The sequence below is a fragment of the Pteropus medius genome, unplaced genomic scaffold (genome assembly GCF_902729225.1).
Source record: "Pteropus medius unplaced genomic scaffold, Ma_sr-lr_union100, whole genome shotgun sequence".
In the NCBI taxonomy this organism is placed as follows: domain Eukaryota; kingdom Metazoa; phylum Chordata; class Mammalia; order Chiroptera; family Pteropodidae; genus Pteropus; species Pteropus medius.
Genome location: NW_024340692.1, coordinates 20,607,787 through 20,625,570, shown reverse-complemented (window position 1 = coordinate 20,625,570; position 17,784 = coordinate 20,607,787). Strand labels below are relative to the sequence as shown.

At 36.6% G+C, this 17,784-nt stretch overlaps 1 protein-coding gene across 10 annotated transcripts in view; it reads left to right on the top strand.

The window, feature by feature from the left end:
- The window catches only part of TRPM6 (transient receptor potential cation channel subfamily M member 6), a 156,385-nt gene that overhangs the window by 59,145 nt on the left and 79,456 nt on the right, over positions 1 to 17,784 (top strand). For 8 of the 10 annotated variants that reach the window (XM_039842886.1, XM_039842429.1, XM_039842897.1 and 5 more), the window contains 4 exons: positions 2,316 to 2,395; positions 5,637 to 5,675; positions 9,999 to 10,176; positions 13,130 to 13,343. In XM_039842886.1, the coding sequence (XP_039698820.1) occupies positions 13,157 to 13,343 (187 nt within the window). In that variant the 5' untranslated portion in view covers positions 2,316 to 2,395; positions 5,637 to 5,675; positions 9,999 to 10,176; positions 13,130 to 13,156. The remainder of the gene's footprint in view (positions 1 to 2,315; positions 2,396 to 5,636; positions 5,676 to 9,998; positions 10,177 to 13,129; positions 13,344 to 17,784) is intronic. The other 2 variants (XM_039842834.1, XM_039842922.1) reach the window with 2 other exon arrangements.

The following is a 17,784-nucleotide window of genomic DNA, read 5'->3' as shown; positions in this document are numbered from 1 at the left end:
GAAATTATTTTTGTCTTTTAGAAACTTTTGTTTATCACTTAAAAATGCATTTTATTGTCCCCAGATGTTTGGGTTCCTCTCCTTATGAAATCTCTTATGATAAGCAACATAACAGAGACAAAAGAAACAAAGGAGTGCAATAAAACTTAACCATAGAAATAGCATTTCATTGCTCCTGTGGCATTCCATTGCGTGCTGGTACCTGGGGCAACTGCCTATTGAGGGAGAAAAAAGCCCTCTTTTAAGGAGAAAAGTCCAGATCTCAGATAAAGAAAGGCATTTGACCTCAACCAAAAAGGAGGGAGGTCTGACCTAAGAATGTTTCACAGTCAAGGAGACAGCAATCCATGGAAGTGGTGAGCACAAAAGAGACTCTTTAAGTACCATACTCAGTTATAGGGGATGCAGGATCATGAGGATGAGGCCACTTTAGATCCTGTTCAGTTACACCCAGATATGTTAAACTAAAAAAACAAAAAGGCCTTTCAAAGTGAGAGACAACAGGCATTTTATTTGAGATCAATAAGAATAGCTATTCAGGAACAGTACTTTGAAATGCCTTTCATTTTTAGGTTAACAATACACAGTTCTATTCTGTAGTGAACAGTTATGCTTAGGGTTGTGCATATTGAATAAGGTCTATGAGTTTCACATTGAAGTATGTAAAGGATTCCATAAGTGGTTCATTTGTAATTGAAGAGGAGGAAAAGCTTTTCCTTTATTCTCTTAAGTTTGAAAGCTGGGTCTATAAAATAAACTGGCACAACCAGCAGACTAGATACACAGGAGAAAAGATACACAAATTTACTAATTTTTAATATTATGTATACAGGGACATTACAAGAAAACAAAAGTAAATACTCCTCCACCCCCCACCCCCCCCCCAGCCCTGCCAAGAAAAAGCTGAGATTTGGGAACTTAGTGTCTCTTAGTAAGGGGAAGGAGCAGGGAATGTAGGCAATTTAGGAGAGAGTAATGATTTTTTAAGGATGGGCCCTTAGAAGAATAGATGGGAGATATGACAGTTTCTGACAAAGTTTGTCTGGTTGTCACTTCTAGTATCTTCTCTTGTGATAAGAGTCAATCTTCCCTGGTTGTTGAAACTTTTAGGGAAGAAATTCATGTTAATTGAGTTCCTTTTGGAAGATCCGTCTTTAGGCAGATAAGGGGAGTTCAGAAAAAGTCTCTCTGCATTTGCTCTTTTTCAAGTATCTACATCTCAGAATAATCCATATATCAAAGTAGGATATTTCTGGATGGCATGTCCTGAACTCCTTCATAATCATTTAGGAACCTGTGGACAGTGTGATAATGAGGTTCCATAACTGGATTTATAACGTGTTTTCTGGCCCAGTGCATTTCCTTCAACTGTAAAATGAGAATAGCTTTAAGAGTGAGAGAGGGGACTACACTAACATAGAGTCTGAAAAAGCTCCCTTGTAGAATCTGGCTCACTGCCCATTCATCACTGCTCTACACATATGTGTGTATCGTGGATAAAAAAGGAGTCCTGTGATAAGATTGATAAATCCAGTGAGAGAAAGCTCCTCACAGGGTGATCTGATCATAAATTCCTAACTGGACAGATCATGGTGGGTAGTGATATCCCAGACATATAACCTTTTTAGTAAAAGGTTTATCTTTGCCTTAAGCAAGCCCAGTCCATTGGCTTGAGGATGGGGAATGATTCTTAGTGGATATTTTATTGGTCAGGAGATAAGTCTCAGTCTTCTGCAAATCTGGCATTTACAGAAAATCAGTCTCTCAGTTCTTAAGTTCTGTTCTTCTGAGGGTACATTCTCCATTTTGTGGAATCCTTCGGTTCCATTTTTGATTGAAACTTTTTTTTACAGATCTTGCTGAGGTTGCATTTCTCCTCTGATTCTCTTTCCAGCATCCTGTGAAGTCTTAGTCAAAGTAGGACTTAATGAATGAGAATTTTGAAGTTTGAGAGCTTGATATTCACTCTATAGGATTATGGCATAAGATTTAAACATAATTTTTATAGCAGAATTAAGAGAACACATCAGTTATATCTTTATTTCCTTGTTAGAGTTTGCACATTTAGGGATCTTTCACTTAAGATGTGATTATGGATCAGTTAACTTTGTGAATATTTTTGTGTACACATTTGCTTTATTTGTGTCTATGTTGTTTGTAATAAAAGCCAGTAAATGCTTAGCCTGTTTGGTGTTGGTATTGGCATTTTAATTAGTGTCCATAATATCTAAATATATCTTGCCTACCTGAACTACTGTGGCTACAATGTTTGCTCACTTAATTAGAATATAAAAATAACAACACTTTCTATTTAGTCCCAGAAATCCTGGATTGAAGGAGTGTTCGAAAAGAGAGAATGTAACAAAATCATACCCAGCTCAAAAGACTCTCACAGGTACAATTTTGAATTGCATTTTTCTTTTTAAAGCTATGGTACTTGGAGGACTGTTCGTGGAAACTTAGGAATGTGACTTGTTTAAAGAATTTGATAATATCTATAAAGTTAGTATTTATTTTAATTGATGTTTGGGTTTTTTTTTTTTGTCTTTATAAAATAGTAGATGATTATTGTCGAAATTACTACCAGATTTTCTGGTAAGTACAGGGACCTTGTCAATTTTGTACCTCACTCCAACTCCAGGGCCTAATACAGTGCCTGCCATACAGTAAGCTCCTGAGAAATGTCTGTTTAATGACAATGAAATATAAAGCAAAAAAAGTCCATCGGAATGTTAACATCCTGATGGAGCCAATGCTAATATTATGGTAGATTTTGCTCTGTTGTTTTATCTTTGATGCTCCTGTTCTTCTTAATGGGAGGATAGATATCAGGGAAATAGCTAGTTCTACATCCATGCCATCGAGTTTGGATAAAAAATGTATAACTTCTATATATCGAACGTTCAAATGATTGTGAATGTTACTTATCCCCAACTAAAGTAGTAACTGAAATATTTCAGGACACTGCTCAGATTATGCTGACAGTCAATTTTAGTTCCATTTTCTTCCCATAGGGTTTGCTTGAGCGATAATGGCCATTTAGAATGATTTGAGTTTGACTACTTTGAGTTTTTGACTGACAACCCCTCCCTCCCTCCTTTTTTTTTTTTAAAAAAATATTTTTTTTCTTGACAACCCTTTGGAGGCTCTATTTATGGAACAAAATTCGAAACAGCAGCCAGTGAAAGATAGGGAGGGGTAGGATGGGTTACAAAAAATTCCCCAGGATGTTTGGGTCCATGAAATAAGGTTGGGTGGCACTGCCCTTGGGGAAAAGAAATTGAAAGGAAACTAGGAGAGTAGCACAGTTGACACTTGAACAACATGGGGGTTATTTGCAGCGATCGCCTGTGCAGTCAAAAATCTGCGTATAATTTTTGACCCCCCTAAAACTTAAGTACCCTCAGTGTCTGAGGGAGTTTGGTTCCAGGTCTATTTTGGATACCCAAATGTGTGGATACTTAAGTTTCTTATATAAAATGGCACAGAAAAATGCAGAGTCAGCCTTCCTCATTCATGGGTTCTGAACCTTGGATCAAAAATACTGTTGAATCCACAGATGCAAACCCTGGGGATATGGAAGGCTGATTCTATATTTATTGAAAAAATCCTTGTATAAATGGACCTGTGCACTTAGTATCTATGTTGTTCAAGGCACAATTGTATTTTAGTTAGGGGGAACCACTCTATTTTTAGATTCCTTTAAGTACTTGGTCTAATATTCATTTGAAGTTTAGCAGTCACAGTTGCTTATGAAAGGTAGCATGGTGAGGTTAGTGAAATTCTAGTTCGTGGGGAATGACTAAAAGTGTTCCTTGCCTTTGTTAAATATTTACTAGTCGTACCCTCATTGAATTACTTGTGGTTTGTTAGCCCTGTGATTAGAAATTCTCATTTTACCTGCTTATAAAATGCTTATTAAATCTTTTATGACATCCTGTAATGTGATGGTAGCTGCAATGGAAGGCAGTCAGAGCTCAGGCATCTCCTACTGCTCTATACATGGAAAATCATCTTCACAGTCACCTTGAACCTCATGAAAAGTGATAAACTATAGGTCATTAGCCCATAGACTCAAGGAGAATATCAATGATCATAATTCCATGAATGGTCCAAGGTACACTACATTTTATGAGAAAAAAATCTATTTTTGTGTGATTGTAAAAAAAGTTAACGGATGATTATGGCCGTTCCTCCTGTGCCAACCTTTTTCTTAGATCCTTGTAAAGTTTTCAAAATTGTAGTTTCCATGCAGTTGTCTTCCTTATGGTACATAGGAAAAGGGTGGTACTTCATTATTTTAAATTTAGATAAAAGTTTATCTTTTGTTGATTCTTTTTGTAGCTCCTAATAAACATCTGATAGACTTGATTACATGGTCTTTTTCCTTGTCTTCTGAACTTGTTGAAGTGAAGCTTCTGAGAAAAGACATTCCCAAAAGGCTAGGACAGGAAGACATGAAAGGCCTGAATATTCATTTCTGAATAATTTAGAATGACTCTGATTCTGTAAACACTACCTTTTCTTTCACTATTTTAATTAGAGTTCTCTTCTCTTCATCACACCTCAAACGTGATCACTGATGACCACAATACCAACCCCCAAATCCAGAAGTTTCTTTTAAATCGGAAAAAAGAATCATTAAAAATAATACAAACTGGGTGGCTCCATAGTGTATTGATTAGCAGGTCTGCTTTACACTCAGAAGGTCCTGGGTACTCACTCCAGGTGGAGCTACAGACCATACCCCGGGGTGCCAGGCCGGGGTGGGTGTGTGTGTGTGTGTGTGTGTGTGTGTGTGTGTGTGTGTGTAGTGGGAGGAGAGGGAGGGGCAGTGTGTGTGTGTGTGTGTGTGTGTGTGGCAGGGAAGATAGGCAGGCAGCGCACGCTCCAGGCCTCCAAGGATAGGGAGGTGGGGGTGGCCAGGCCCTGGATGTGCCGTGCTGTGAGCCAGGGTGGAGATGCGCCATCGCCCCCGGTCTTCCGCCTTCCTTCTTCTTCCCCCCTCCTCCCTTGCCTCCCCCCCCCCCCCCCCGGCCCCTGCCCCCGTCTCCTCAGAGATCCAGCCTAAAGGGGAAAGGGGCAACATCCGTACGTCAGGAGTGGAAGTCTGTGTGTTAGGGGAATTAAAAGAGGGGGGAAAAATAATCCAAACTGTCCTTTCATTTGATAGTGTTGTATGCTTTGAAAATTGTATATGTATATTTTCTTCCTTGATTCTCAAGAACTCTGTATAATCTTCATAGTATAAATTATATTAATAATAATAGCTACCATTATGCATACTGCAATGTATCAGGTACCGTAAGATACTTTTCATGTATTATCTCAGATAATCCTTTTAATGACTTTATAAGGCAGATATTATTTTTAGACATGAACACTGAGGATTATAAGAATCGTGAAATCAGTGAGGTTTAAATCCAGGTATTTTGAGTCCGAACTCAGTATTCTATTAATTAGATCACAGTTGCTGTCATTTAATAACTGACATTGGACTATTTGGGGAATGATGTATGAGTACTCAGCAAACTTTGATTTCCAGACCGTGGAAGATAATAGATATTTACTACAAAAGCATTAAATATGTTTTCAAATATATTAGTAAGTGAACAGATTTTATTTCTTTAATTTAGATGTACTGCAGGATGCCAGGTCTGCCAGAATTTAATCAGGTAAGACTTAGATAAATAACATTTCTTTTAACTTTTAGGCACTCTGTCTAAAATTCATTGGAATAGTTTTTCACATCTTGAATGACCTAATGAAAGGACTTTATTGGTGCATCCCATATACCTTTCCAAGGGAAGTTTTAAAAAAGAAATGTGAGATTTTTTTGGAAGGAGAATGATTATTTGAATGTAATGGATTATGTGAATTACTGAGACATGTAAACAGCTAAGGCCTTTGACAAGAGCTTCTACCAATTGAAATACTTATAAAGCATTGAATTTTCATTTTACTATCTTACATTTAATTGGATAATGAAGATACTTTGTGCACATACAGCACTGTTTTTGATGTGTAACTTGTAAGTCATGTGCATACCAAAGTCCAAGTCTGACACTAATTCTGATGTTTGTTTTTTCTCCCAACACCACCAAGTAATTAATTCAATTCTGTCACAGTCTGGAGATCATGTCAGATCTCATGTGTTAAGATCTCAAGACTACCCCTCACCCCTCAAAACCCCACTTCAGATACAATTGAAAGTCCAGGTTGTCATCTGTGCTTCTGACCTACGGGCTACAAATTAAAGGTTTCCATGACCCCTTCCATAGTTCAGTTAATTTGCTAGAGCAGCTCACATAAATCAGAAAACCATTTGCTTATGTTCAATTTCTTATAATGCATATTAAAGAAGATACAGGTGAATAGCCAGATGGAGGAAATTCATAGGGCAATATAGGTGGGAAGGGGCACAGAGATTTCATGTCCTAAGTGTGCCACTCTCCCAGCAGCTCCACGTGTTCACCAATCTGAAGTTCTTCGAACTCTGTTCTTCTGTTCTTTTTATGGGTGTTCCATTACATAGGCATGATTGATTGAATCGTTGGCCATTGACAATTAATTCAACTTCCAGTACCTTTATTACTCTTATCTCTTAGGAAATTCCAAGGGTTTTAGAAGCTCTGTGCCAGAAATGGTGATAAAGAGCAAAAACGTTTTTATTACAAATCACAATATCACACAAGACTATGGGCAAAAATAACTCTTTAGGACTATTTAGTGCAAATTTTAATAGCGACTTGCATTTTAAACTATGCCTTAGTAACTGGTTTTACTTTTATCTTTTGTAAGTGGAGGAATATGAAAATTTTAAAATTATCATATCCTGAAGTTTACGTTACAGATTGAGCTGATGTTAAATTTATCCTGGTTAAAAAAAAAAAAATTCAGAATCCAAAATTTAGCAAATTATGGGGAAAGGAAAACACCATCCATAGATAAGGTAGGAGAGGAAGGATAGGGTTGCTGGGTGTATTGGTCCACTCAGGCTGTCATAACAGAATACCACAAACTGGGTGGCTTACACAATAGACATTTATTTTCTCACAGTTCTGGAGGCTGGAAGTCCAAGATCAAGGTGCCATTAAGATTGATTTCTGATGAAGCTTTTTTTCTTGCTTTGCAAACACTCATCTTCTTGCACATGGCCTTTCCACTATACACTTGCTGATAGAGAGTTTTGGTGTCTGTTTTCCTTCCTGTAAAGACGCTAGTCCCCTATGATTAGAACCCCATTCTCGTGATCTCAATTAAAATTTATTGATGCCTTAAAGGGCCTATCTCCACATATAGGCATATCGGAGATTAGGGCTTAACATATGGGTTTTGGGGGACACAATTTAGTCCATAATACTATGGGAAAACTTCCTATTTTTCTAACCTCTTTTACCTTTTCCTCAATTTTTTTTCTCATTTTAGTAATTATTTAAAATTTTGTTAAAATTCAAAGCAAACAAAAATATACTGAAGTGAAAGGTTTTATTTATTTCTCCTACTTTTTTCTTCAGAATCTCTCCCTGTCAAGTCTCTCCCAAACTTACAACCTTCAGAAGTAACTAATATGAACAATACTGGAAAAGCATCTATCTTCACACTATCCAGAAATTAAAAAGAGTTAAAACTTAAAATTTTTGTATGTAGTTAGGACCTAGTTTGATTTTTTTTCCATATGGAGAGCCAAATGTCCTAATATCAGTTACTGAGTAGTCTGTCCTAGGCTCATTCATTTCTGATGTCACCTATGTTATATACTAAATTTCCATATATCTATAGCTCTGTTTCTGAGCTTTCTTTTTAGTATTATTGATCTACTTCTTCTGTTCCTGGTAAATGCTACTACGTTTCATTATTATAGCTTCAGAATATATCTTTATACCTGATAAGGCAAGTCCTCTATGCTTTATTCTTTTTTTTTAAATATTGTCTTTTGGACACTTTTATACATCCATATGAATTTTGGAATCACTTTGTCACTTTTAAGATTTTGATGGATATTTTATGTAATTTATAAAAACAATTTGGGAGAGAATTGACAGGAGGCATCTTTATAAAGTTGATTTTCAAGGTGAGAATCCTTTGGTTCTTGTTAGTGATATATAATTTGGGACTTCTGAAAGTTATAATTAAAGGGATGAACATGGGATCTTTAAAATTTAATTTATTTTTTTCAATTTGAGGGATGATGAGGTTCTTTGGGGCCACCTTCACATAATTTAATGAACTGGAAAAAACTAGAATAAAACTATATAGACTCAAATTAAATGCACAGACTAGAAAAATCTTTAGAACAAAGTGGATTCTAATGGAAGACTGGTGTATGAAGAGTAGTGATTTATGTCTCCAGGTGTGAATTGTAGTTGCCTGCACAGATGTTCTGTTTAGATAATGCCACAGTGAGATGCAATATTCAGTTAATGAAGAGATACTTTTTTATTTTCAAGAGGGACCAGTGCTCCAAAAGATGACCAGATGACACATTTCTCACTAGCAGATTTTGATTATGTATATTTTGTATATTTGAGATTATTCCTCTTCCCTTTGAGTCAAGAGTCCCTTCATAAAGAACCCTTCCATTTTCTCACTACTTCTCATCTTTTATCCTGTTTCCTTGCTTAGGTAGACCCCATCATTTGTACATGTTCTTATGTTGCTTTCTACATACAAACAAAAGTCTGAAATATTTATGAAGCTGAATAATAATCTTTTTGTACGTAATAGGTATATGATCTGATATATTTGATGCAAATAATTTTCTTGGTCTTCAGATATATAATTTTTCATTGCAGAAAGTTTTGAAGTTCTACGTATTCAAATTTTAATTTTTCCCTCTGATTGTTCCTAATTCATTGAAGATGAGAAGCTTATTCTTTCACAAATATGATGAGTATTATATTTTGTTAGTTTGTATGTAGATTTAGTTTTAAAAGATTTAACCTCTTAATATACTTAGTTTATTTTGTATAGTAGAAATTATGACTATAAATATGAAAGTTTCCAAAACTGCTAATTATTTGCAAGAACATTTATTAAATTTTCCTCCCTTTAAAATATTACATATATTAATTTGTTATTAATTTATGCTTATAGTTAAATCTCTTTCATGGCTTTTTTCTCATGAGATAGTTCTATGTTTACATAGTTCTCTGAAGTTGCATATCTTTTTTGCATTAACATTCCTCCCTTTTGATGTACCTATGTTTTACATGAGGACATTTTCTTACTCTCCTTAAGTATTGCATGTTAGAGATTTTTAGTTGATATAAAATAAACCATACATATTTAAAGTATGCAATTTGATTTTTCTTTTCACCATTTTAAGTGTGCAGTTTAGTAACATTAAGTATATTCACATTGTTGTGTAACGACTCTCCGGAACATTTTAGCTTGTAAAACTGAAACTCTATGTCTGTTAAACAATAACTCCCCATTAGCCCCTCCCCCAACTCATGGCAATCACCATTTAATCTTTTTCTCTGTGTACTTGACTATTCTAGGTACCTCATATAAGTGGACTCATACAGTATCTGTCTTTTTGTGACTGACTTATTTCAATTAGCATTAACTTCCTCAAGGTTCATCCACAGGATTTCTGTTTCTTTCAAGGCTGAATAATATTCTATTGTATGTATATACTACATTTTAAAAAATCTGTTTATCTGTTGATGAACATTGAGTTGCTTCTGCCTCTTAGCTATTGTGAATAATGCTGCTGTGAACCTGGATGTACAAGAGATTTTTAGTATTTTTTAAAACATTCCTCCAAATGATTCTAATGTGCAGCTAAGGGAGAGAACCACTGAGGATGTTTCTAAACTTAGAGGATCATTCAGTGTTAAAAATCTAATATAAGTCTTAATGTGAAGTTTTAAAAATGATTAATGTATTTCATCTATACATTACCCTAGAAAAATATGGAAATGCTACATCTATTTTCTGTTCTGAAATTGTGTGTTTTCTATTTTGAAATTGTTTTTTATTCAAAATTTAAGGTGTAGCTGTGGGCGATTGATTGGAGACCATGATGGGATAGATTATGCCTGGACCATTTCTGCTGCCAACGGTGAGGAAAATGAGCAATGGTCTGTTGAAAAGCACACATCGAAAAGCCCTACAGATACTTTTGGCACTATTAATTTCCAAGATGGAGAACACATCCACCATGCCAAGGTTTGCTAATACCCTACATTATTTCGCTGGTTTTTAACAGAAGATGCAAATTCCAAACTGTATCTCCAAATGTAGATGATCAGATGACCAGGTGTTATTGCAGAAATAGATCCACGTTATTGACCTCTTGACAAAAATGACCTGACCCTTCTCTTTCCTTTATGTCTGAGAGACATTGTTCCTTTTCCAGGTGTGTGTGGTGTGGCTAGCTCTTTATTTGACTGACCTCTTTCTGCAAGCTTATGCCGTCTGTGGAAGAGACTGGCTTATTGCTCTTAAGACAGTTGCCAAAGGGCTGGTCTTAAGGAATGCAGAAAGTTACTACCACAGAGCAGGCTTTAGCTGAAGCATGGCCATAGCAATTAATATTCACTCGTGGCTGTTCCTGCCTGTTATGTCCTTGTGAGAGCCTTTTCTCAGGGAGGAAATGGCGAAATTTCTCTCTGAACCTCTGAATCATAGTACTGGGTTCTCCAGGCCAGTTTTTGTGCTGTCCCTAATATGATAATTTTGCATGTAATTTGCATAGTATTTACAGTTCAGCTATCTCTCAGGTGTTTCTGTTAAGCTTGTTCACCACCTGCTGCATTATTAGAGGCAGCATTCCCTGGGGAAAATAGGGCGCCCACCTCAGGAAAGCTCAGAATCAGCTGTACACTGGAGTATGACCATCAGTTGGATGGTTTTGAAACAATTCTTAATAGTGCAATCATCATAAAGTTTCATAATATGGTTCTACAGTAACCTACATTTCCAGTTATTACTCCTTTTGCATTTAATGTCGTGTGTTGTTTTATTTAGTTGGCAGGAAAACAGCCCTTATGCTCCTCTCCAATCCTTTTTGGAAGCTTACTCTTAGTATGTATGTAATTACTCTGTATGTAATTTTTCTTTTAAGTTTTAGTCTTCTTCCTTTGCTTCTTATATTTATTCATAATCACCTTCAGTTACTCATTTTTTCGTCTATTGAACAAATAGTTATTGGGTGCCTGTATTTTGCTATGCCTCAAAGAGCATATGTTCCATGTACAAACATTGGTTACAGTGTAGGGAAGGAAACATGAAATAAATATACAATTACCACAGAGGATGAGGATGTTATGAGTAATGAACACAGTGTTCTTTGAGAGGATAAAAAGAATAACTCCTCCTGTTTTTCTGGGGCTGTATGAGTGTCAAGGAAGCCATAGGAAGGTAGGGACAGTTAAGCTGAGATCAGAAAGAAAATGAGATGTTTGGCATCTGATGAGGCTGAGAGGTAAGACCATTCTAGGCAAAAAAAATAGCTTGTGCAAAGGCCAAGGGAGAATATGGTACATTTAGAAGAATTGAAATATGATTAGACAGACCTCCTGATCACTAATACATTTTACACTTAACATTTGACTCCGGTTACATCTTATGTACCTGAATACATTTTATTTGATCTCCAAAAGAGAAGACTCAGAATTGCACTTCAAGTTTACAGTGAACAGCAGAGAAACTTGTGAGCGAGCTGGTTATTCATCTCTGTCCACTGTATTCTTCTTCCTAGCTGTTTATTCATACCATCACATTCTGCAAAAGATTTAAGGTGAATCTTTGCCAGTCTGAATCTGCCTAATCTAAGGGAGTTATAAAGGAGAAGGGGAAACCATCACCACCTTTAGCATAGTCTTTGGTTGGCCTTCTGGATAAAAGACTGTAGTGCTGATAATTTATTTCATCATGTTGTTTATCCTGAAATCTCAAGGAAAAATAACTACCAGGACTAAAAGGACTTATAGTTGAAAGAGAGGAGCCCCTGGGAGAAAAAGATAGGGTAGAGAGAAGGCGAACTAAACCAGAGCTGCCTCCTCTGTCCTTCATTATTTGGATAAACACAAACCGTTTCGCAAAAGTCCTTTTTTCCCTATTATTCGAATATGTAATAAAGCCATGGAAACTCAGTCTCCTCACTTGTAAGTTGAATCTAGTTATCCTTATATTTTTCTCTATTACTCACATTCTGTGCTGGCCACACCATCCCAATGTTCAAAAATCCTAACATTTTAATTATGACATAAAGGGATAACATTTTAAGAATTTCAAAGATGAATGGACAGTTGTTTTAAATTGCTATCATATTTTGGAGGATAATATGATAATTCCTATTTATATATCCACCTGTGGTTATTTTTGGTATAGTTTCATAATTCATGGTTTCTTACCACTCTTGTTTCTTCCTTTAAATCTGACTTAGTCTTGCCGTTGGTTGGCTTATTCTTGAGGAAGGGAAATTCATCTCAGTATGATTTTAATGGTCTGTATGTGGCTGCATCTTCTGGAAAAAGAAAGCCTGTCATACACAATAATCTTAGGTAAAATGCAAAATGATTCTGGGACTACCTGCTGATTTGGATTTTCCTCATCTCTTCTTTTTGTTACATTGACTAGTCAAAGATATGACTCTTTTGCGAAAAGTAATTATTTTGGAAAAAAAATTTTCAGAAGGATAATTATATATAAAGGAAAATGTTAGAATGTAAAATTATAAATTAAACGTAGATGCTCCTGGATCTTAAATTATGCAAATATGTGAAATGGTCAAGTAAATTAAAAACCATACTGTTTATGAAAAACCATACTTCACCTATTTTTAAAAATTTTTTTTAACGAATTTGCTGGAGTAGTGATTTTTGTCACATTGAAGTATGTCTGCCTCACCCGAGACCTTCTCAAGAACATTGGTGGGCCAACCTTGAAAATCAGAGGAAGCCTTCCTACCAAGGCTTGTAATTCCTAGAAGGAATGTAAAGGGAGTATGGGATCTTTTCAAAGTAAATATTTCCATTATACAAAGATGAACTTTTAAAAAGATGTCAGGCACTTCCTTTCAAGTTATGGCCATTTCCATTGCTTTTCTGTGTGTTTATTGTTATCTGACATGTATTTTTCACTATTTTATGTATATGTCTATATGCTTATCTTCCAGTATATTAGAACTTCTTATGATACAAAGATGGAACGTCTGTTACATTTGATGTTGAAAGAGTGGAAGATGGAACTGCCAAAGCTGGTGATTTCTGTTCACGGGGGCATCCAGAGCTTCAAGATGCCCTCCAAACTAAAGGAGATCTTCAGCCAAGGTCTGGTCAAAGCTGCAGAGACAACAGGAGCATGGATAATAACTGAAGGCATTAATACTGGTAAAGCACACTCCCTTCTAACATACTTTTTTTTTTTTTTTTTAAATAATTCTCCTTTTCTAACTGTGAATCATGTAGTATGGCAGCTAATCTCTGCTCTGCAATGCTCCCAGGAGGTGTGGTAGCATGAGGGAGAAAGATGAAAAGACTGGGAAAAAAAAAACAACCCTGAAGAACAATAGACCTTTCCTGGAATGTGTTTTCACTATTGTTAAAATATGCTATTTTAACATAACTTCTGGTAAAAGTTTCAGGTAAAAAGAAAATATTCTTTCATGGGCTTCTGACTATGGCGAGGTTACACAAGATATGGAAGCCATGCAAGTGTGTAGTATGTGGGCATGGACATGAGCTAAACTCACCATGCTCAAGTTCCCAGGCATTGAAAATCAGTGAGGCATGCCACAATTGCATTGAGTGTATTGGGTATAAGGAAATAATTAACTAGATAGTTGTCATTTCACTCATTGTATCACTGACTCTTTCATACTCCTTGACATCTGACATTCAGGAACTTCATATAGTAGCCTCTGAACCTCTAATCCTACTTTGCATCAATGTTTATGAATTGTCTACACATTAGAGAATCATGTGGGGGCTTTAAAAAATACAGATGCACAGACTCTACCCCAGATTAATTAGAGTTTTTCAGGGTGGAGCTCCTGAAAGGTATCTAATGTACAGCCAGGGTTGAGAACTAGTAACTTCATAAACCTTCCTCTCTTACCAATCTGTTACTAACCTATTATGATTCTGACACCACTTCAGATGGGTGGGTTCTTTCTCCGCACCAGACAGTTCCTCAATAGCAGCGGGGTGTCCTACAATTCAACTAAATTCTGACTCTCTATCTGGAAATAGCATCGAATTCCATGGATTAAGGGCTCAGTCCCACAAGACTGTCCCCGCTTCAGATGCCAATTACAAGTCCAGGTTATTTCCTGTAGTTCTGACCAACTGGCTGTAAGTCAGAGGTTCCCATGATCCCCTCTATCAGTTCAAATAATTTTGCTAAAGTGGCTCACAGAACTCAGGAAACCAGTTTAGTCACTTGATTACCAGTTTGTTATAAAAAAATATATAACTCAGGAATAGTCAGGTGCAAGACATGCATGGGGCCAGGTATGTGGGAAAGGGTACAGAGCTTCCATGTTCTCTTCACTTCTCTACTTGTTCATTCACCTGGAAGCTCTCTAAATCCTGTCCATTTGCTTTTTATGGAGGCTTCATTACGCAGGCATGATTGATTAAATCATTGACCATTGGGGATTGAGCTCAGTCTTTGTCTTCCCTCCCCAGAGTTTTGGGGGTAGGATTGAAGTTCCAACCCTCTGATCACATTGTTGTTTCCTCTGGCAACCAGCCTCATCCTTAAGAGTAGTCCTAAAGTCACTTCATTAAAATACCTCTGTAACTCTCCTCACTTACGAAATTTCAAGGGTTTAAGGAGCTCTGTGTTGAGAATAGGACAAAAGCCAAATATATATTTATTATAAATCACAATATCATACTGTGGCTTTTCATCTTCCTTTTATTTCTCCCTCTTTTAACTTTTTATTTTGATTGGCCCTAGCCAAGTTTTCTGTTAAATTCGGCCCATCCTTTAAGATCTATACTAGATGCCAACACATCCATGAAGCATCCTCTATCTCAACTCACTTTTGTCTCTTATTTTCTGTAGCATTAACTGACCGGAGTACTTGTAGCATGTTTTGCTTTACAAGTTAGGATGAGTCTGTAAATTACAAGTTAGGATGAGTCTGTAAATTACTTGTAGAATGTTTAACTTTACAAGTTAGGATGAGTCTGTAAATTTCCTCATTGTAAGGGCCTACATATTTGCTAGGCATTGAACAATATGTGTTGATTTAACAAATCATTTCTTCTGACTGAAAGGAATGAAGGAAGCAAATGATTGAAAAAACAAAGCAAAATAAAACCAAGGGATTTAGCCTGTCACTAATGGCTAACTTGCTTGTTTCTCTTGTATCTTTTATTGAGATAATTATTGTTTCACATTCTTGGAAGAAAAGTGAAGGTGGCAGTGTTTGCAATTCATACTGTAAGACTTATTTCTAGTAATAAAGGGAGTGAGTGGGAAAGTTTTTCAGAGTTCAGAAAAAGGCAGACTTGAGCAATGCTTTTTCTTTGAATAACTAACTGCATCACTGTATTACATGCTTTATTTTACTTATTGCTTTTTTTTTTTTTTTTTTTTTTTTTTAACATTTGAGGTTAAGGCCAGTTAAGGAACACAAGCTAATAGTATGAAGACTATTGAAATAGTTCATATGAACAAAGGAAATGGGGAATGAGACATAGTTGGAGCTCCCTTAAATAGTAATCAGGGTCTGACCTGATTCGACCACAGCTCCTTAGGGTTTGACTACTCGGGAACATCAGCAGCCTTTGGGATCTTATTGGGAATGCAGATCTCAGGCTTCTTCCCAGACCGGCAAGTTCAGGATCTATATTTTTATAACATCCCCAGATGTTTCTTACACACATTTAACTTTAAGAACCTCTGCTTATGAGCATCTGCCTATTCTTGAGATGCTTCTCAACTGTAATCGAACATTACTTGGCATGAATTTTTGACATTTACTTAAACTGAATGCCACAAGCCTAAAGAATCTTCTACGTGTAAAGCATTTGGGTAGATGCTGTGGATGAAAGATGAGAAAGATATGGGCCCTGGGTTTAGTGATGGGGTAAGTTGTGATAAATAGATAAGAAGCAACTAACTAAAAACTGATGCTGACTGGGTCATCTTTCAGAAAAAAAGTATTTGGGAGTAAAAGGAAGAGGAAGAGAAATTCCAGTTCTGACTGAGGGCACCTGAGAAATCTTGGAGAAGGATATAGCCCTTGATGTTAGCCTCAAGGAAAGAATAGGAAGAGGCATTCTAGGCAGAAGTGGCAGCTATGGGCCAAGCACACAGCTGGAGATTAAGAGGTGTGTATAAAGAGGTGAAAAAGCTATTGGCTGGATATGCCATGTGGCAGAGGCTGAGACAGCAGGGCAGAATGGAGCTAGATTGGGTGCCATGCTGATGGACTGAGGTTTTATCCTCTACACAACGCGCAGCCTTCAAAGGATTTTAAACAGGAGAATGAATAGGAAATGACATGGTCAGATCTGGTTTTACAGAGTCTCAACAGACAGCATGTATTATTAAGATTACATGTAGCCTATTGAAAAATCACCACCATCATCACTACCACCACAATGCTGATAACCCATGCCAAACTATAGAACCCAATGTCGGTTGTGGTGGATGGCTCCACAGTTGATAATGATGTGTGCCTGTGGTCTAGAATTCTGATTCTAGAAAATGACTCTGAGAGAAGTGCAAAAAGTGGGTTGGAGGGGATGATGCAGAAAGAGGGAAATGATTTAGAGGCTATGCATCAGTTGTATGCAATTTGCAGGGGTTTTTTTCTGTGCTAATGTCACATGCGGAGTCAGTACTATACATAGGATGAATAAGTAGCACAATGCAGTGTTGTGATGAGAAATCAGATTAAGCCAATCTCAAATGCTACATACTGCATGGTTCCAGCTATATGACCTTCTGGAAAAGGCAAAGCTATAAAGACGATAAAAAGATCAGTGGTTACTAGGGGTTAAATTAGGGGTGGGAGGGGGATGGGGTAAATAGGCAGAGTGCAGAGGATGTTTAGAGCAGTGAAAATACTCTGTATGACACTATTATGGTAAATACATGTCATTTATACATTTGTCCAAACTCATAGACTGTATGACACCAAGGGTGAGCTCTAATGTCAACTATGGACTTTGAGCGATAATGACGTGTCAGCCCAGGTTCATCAGTCGTAATAAGTGTACCGTCTGGTGGGGGGTGTTCATAGTAGGGGAGGCTCTGGGTGTGTAGGGACAAGGGGCTTATTGAAATTCCCTGTATGTTCAATTTTACTTTGAACCTAAAACTGCTCTAAAAAGTAAAGTCTATTATAGAAAGAAAAATCAGATATCCTAGATTGGAATCCAAGCTCTACAAATTACCAGTGTTATAACTTTGATAACTTTGGGCGAGTTATTTAACTTCTTTGTGCCTTAATTTTTGCCTATAAAATTGACTAATGGACTAAGAAAAGTTTCCACTTAAAGTGTAAATACATGTAAAACACTTGAAAGAGCACCTGGTGCATAGTAAGAGTTGGCTATTATAAGTATTGACATTATTATCAATCTCAGAAGGGCAAACGTCAATGTATTAGCTCTAGAATATTTGTGTCTATAAAGCTATTAAATTAATTTGCCACAGTGAAGCAAGGGGCATATCTGCAAGATGTTTTGCTGGGACAGTAGAGAAGGTTAGAGAAAAAAGTGCTTAGAACATTCATGGTTTCAGGACTAGGCTTGTAGGACATTCTGGTTAAGCAGAACTGAATGTTATAAGTAGAAATTACCCATAGGG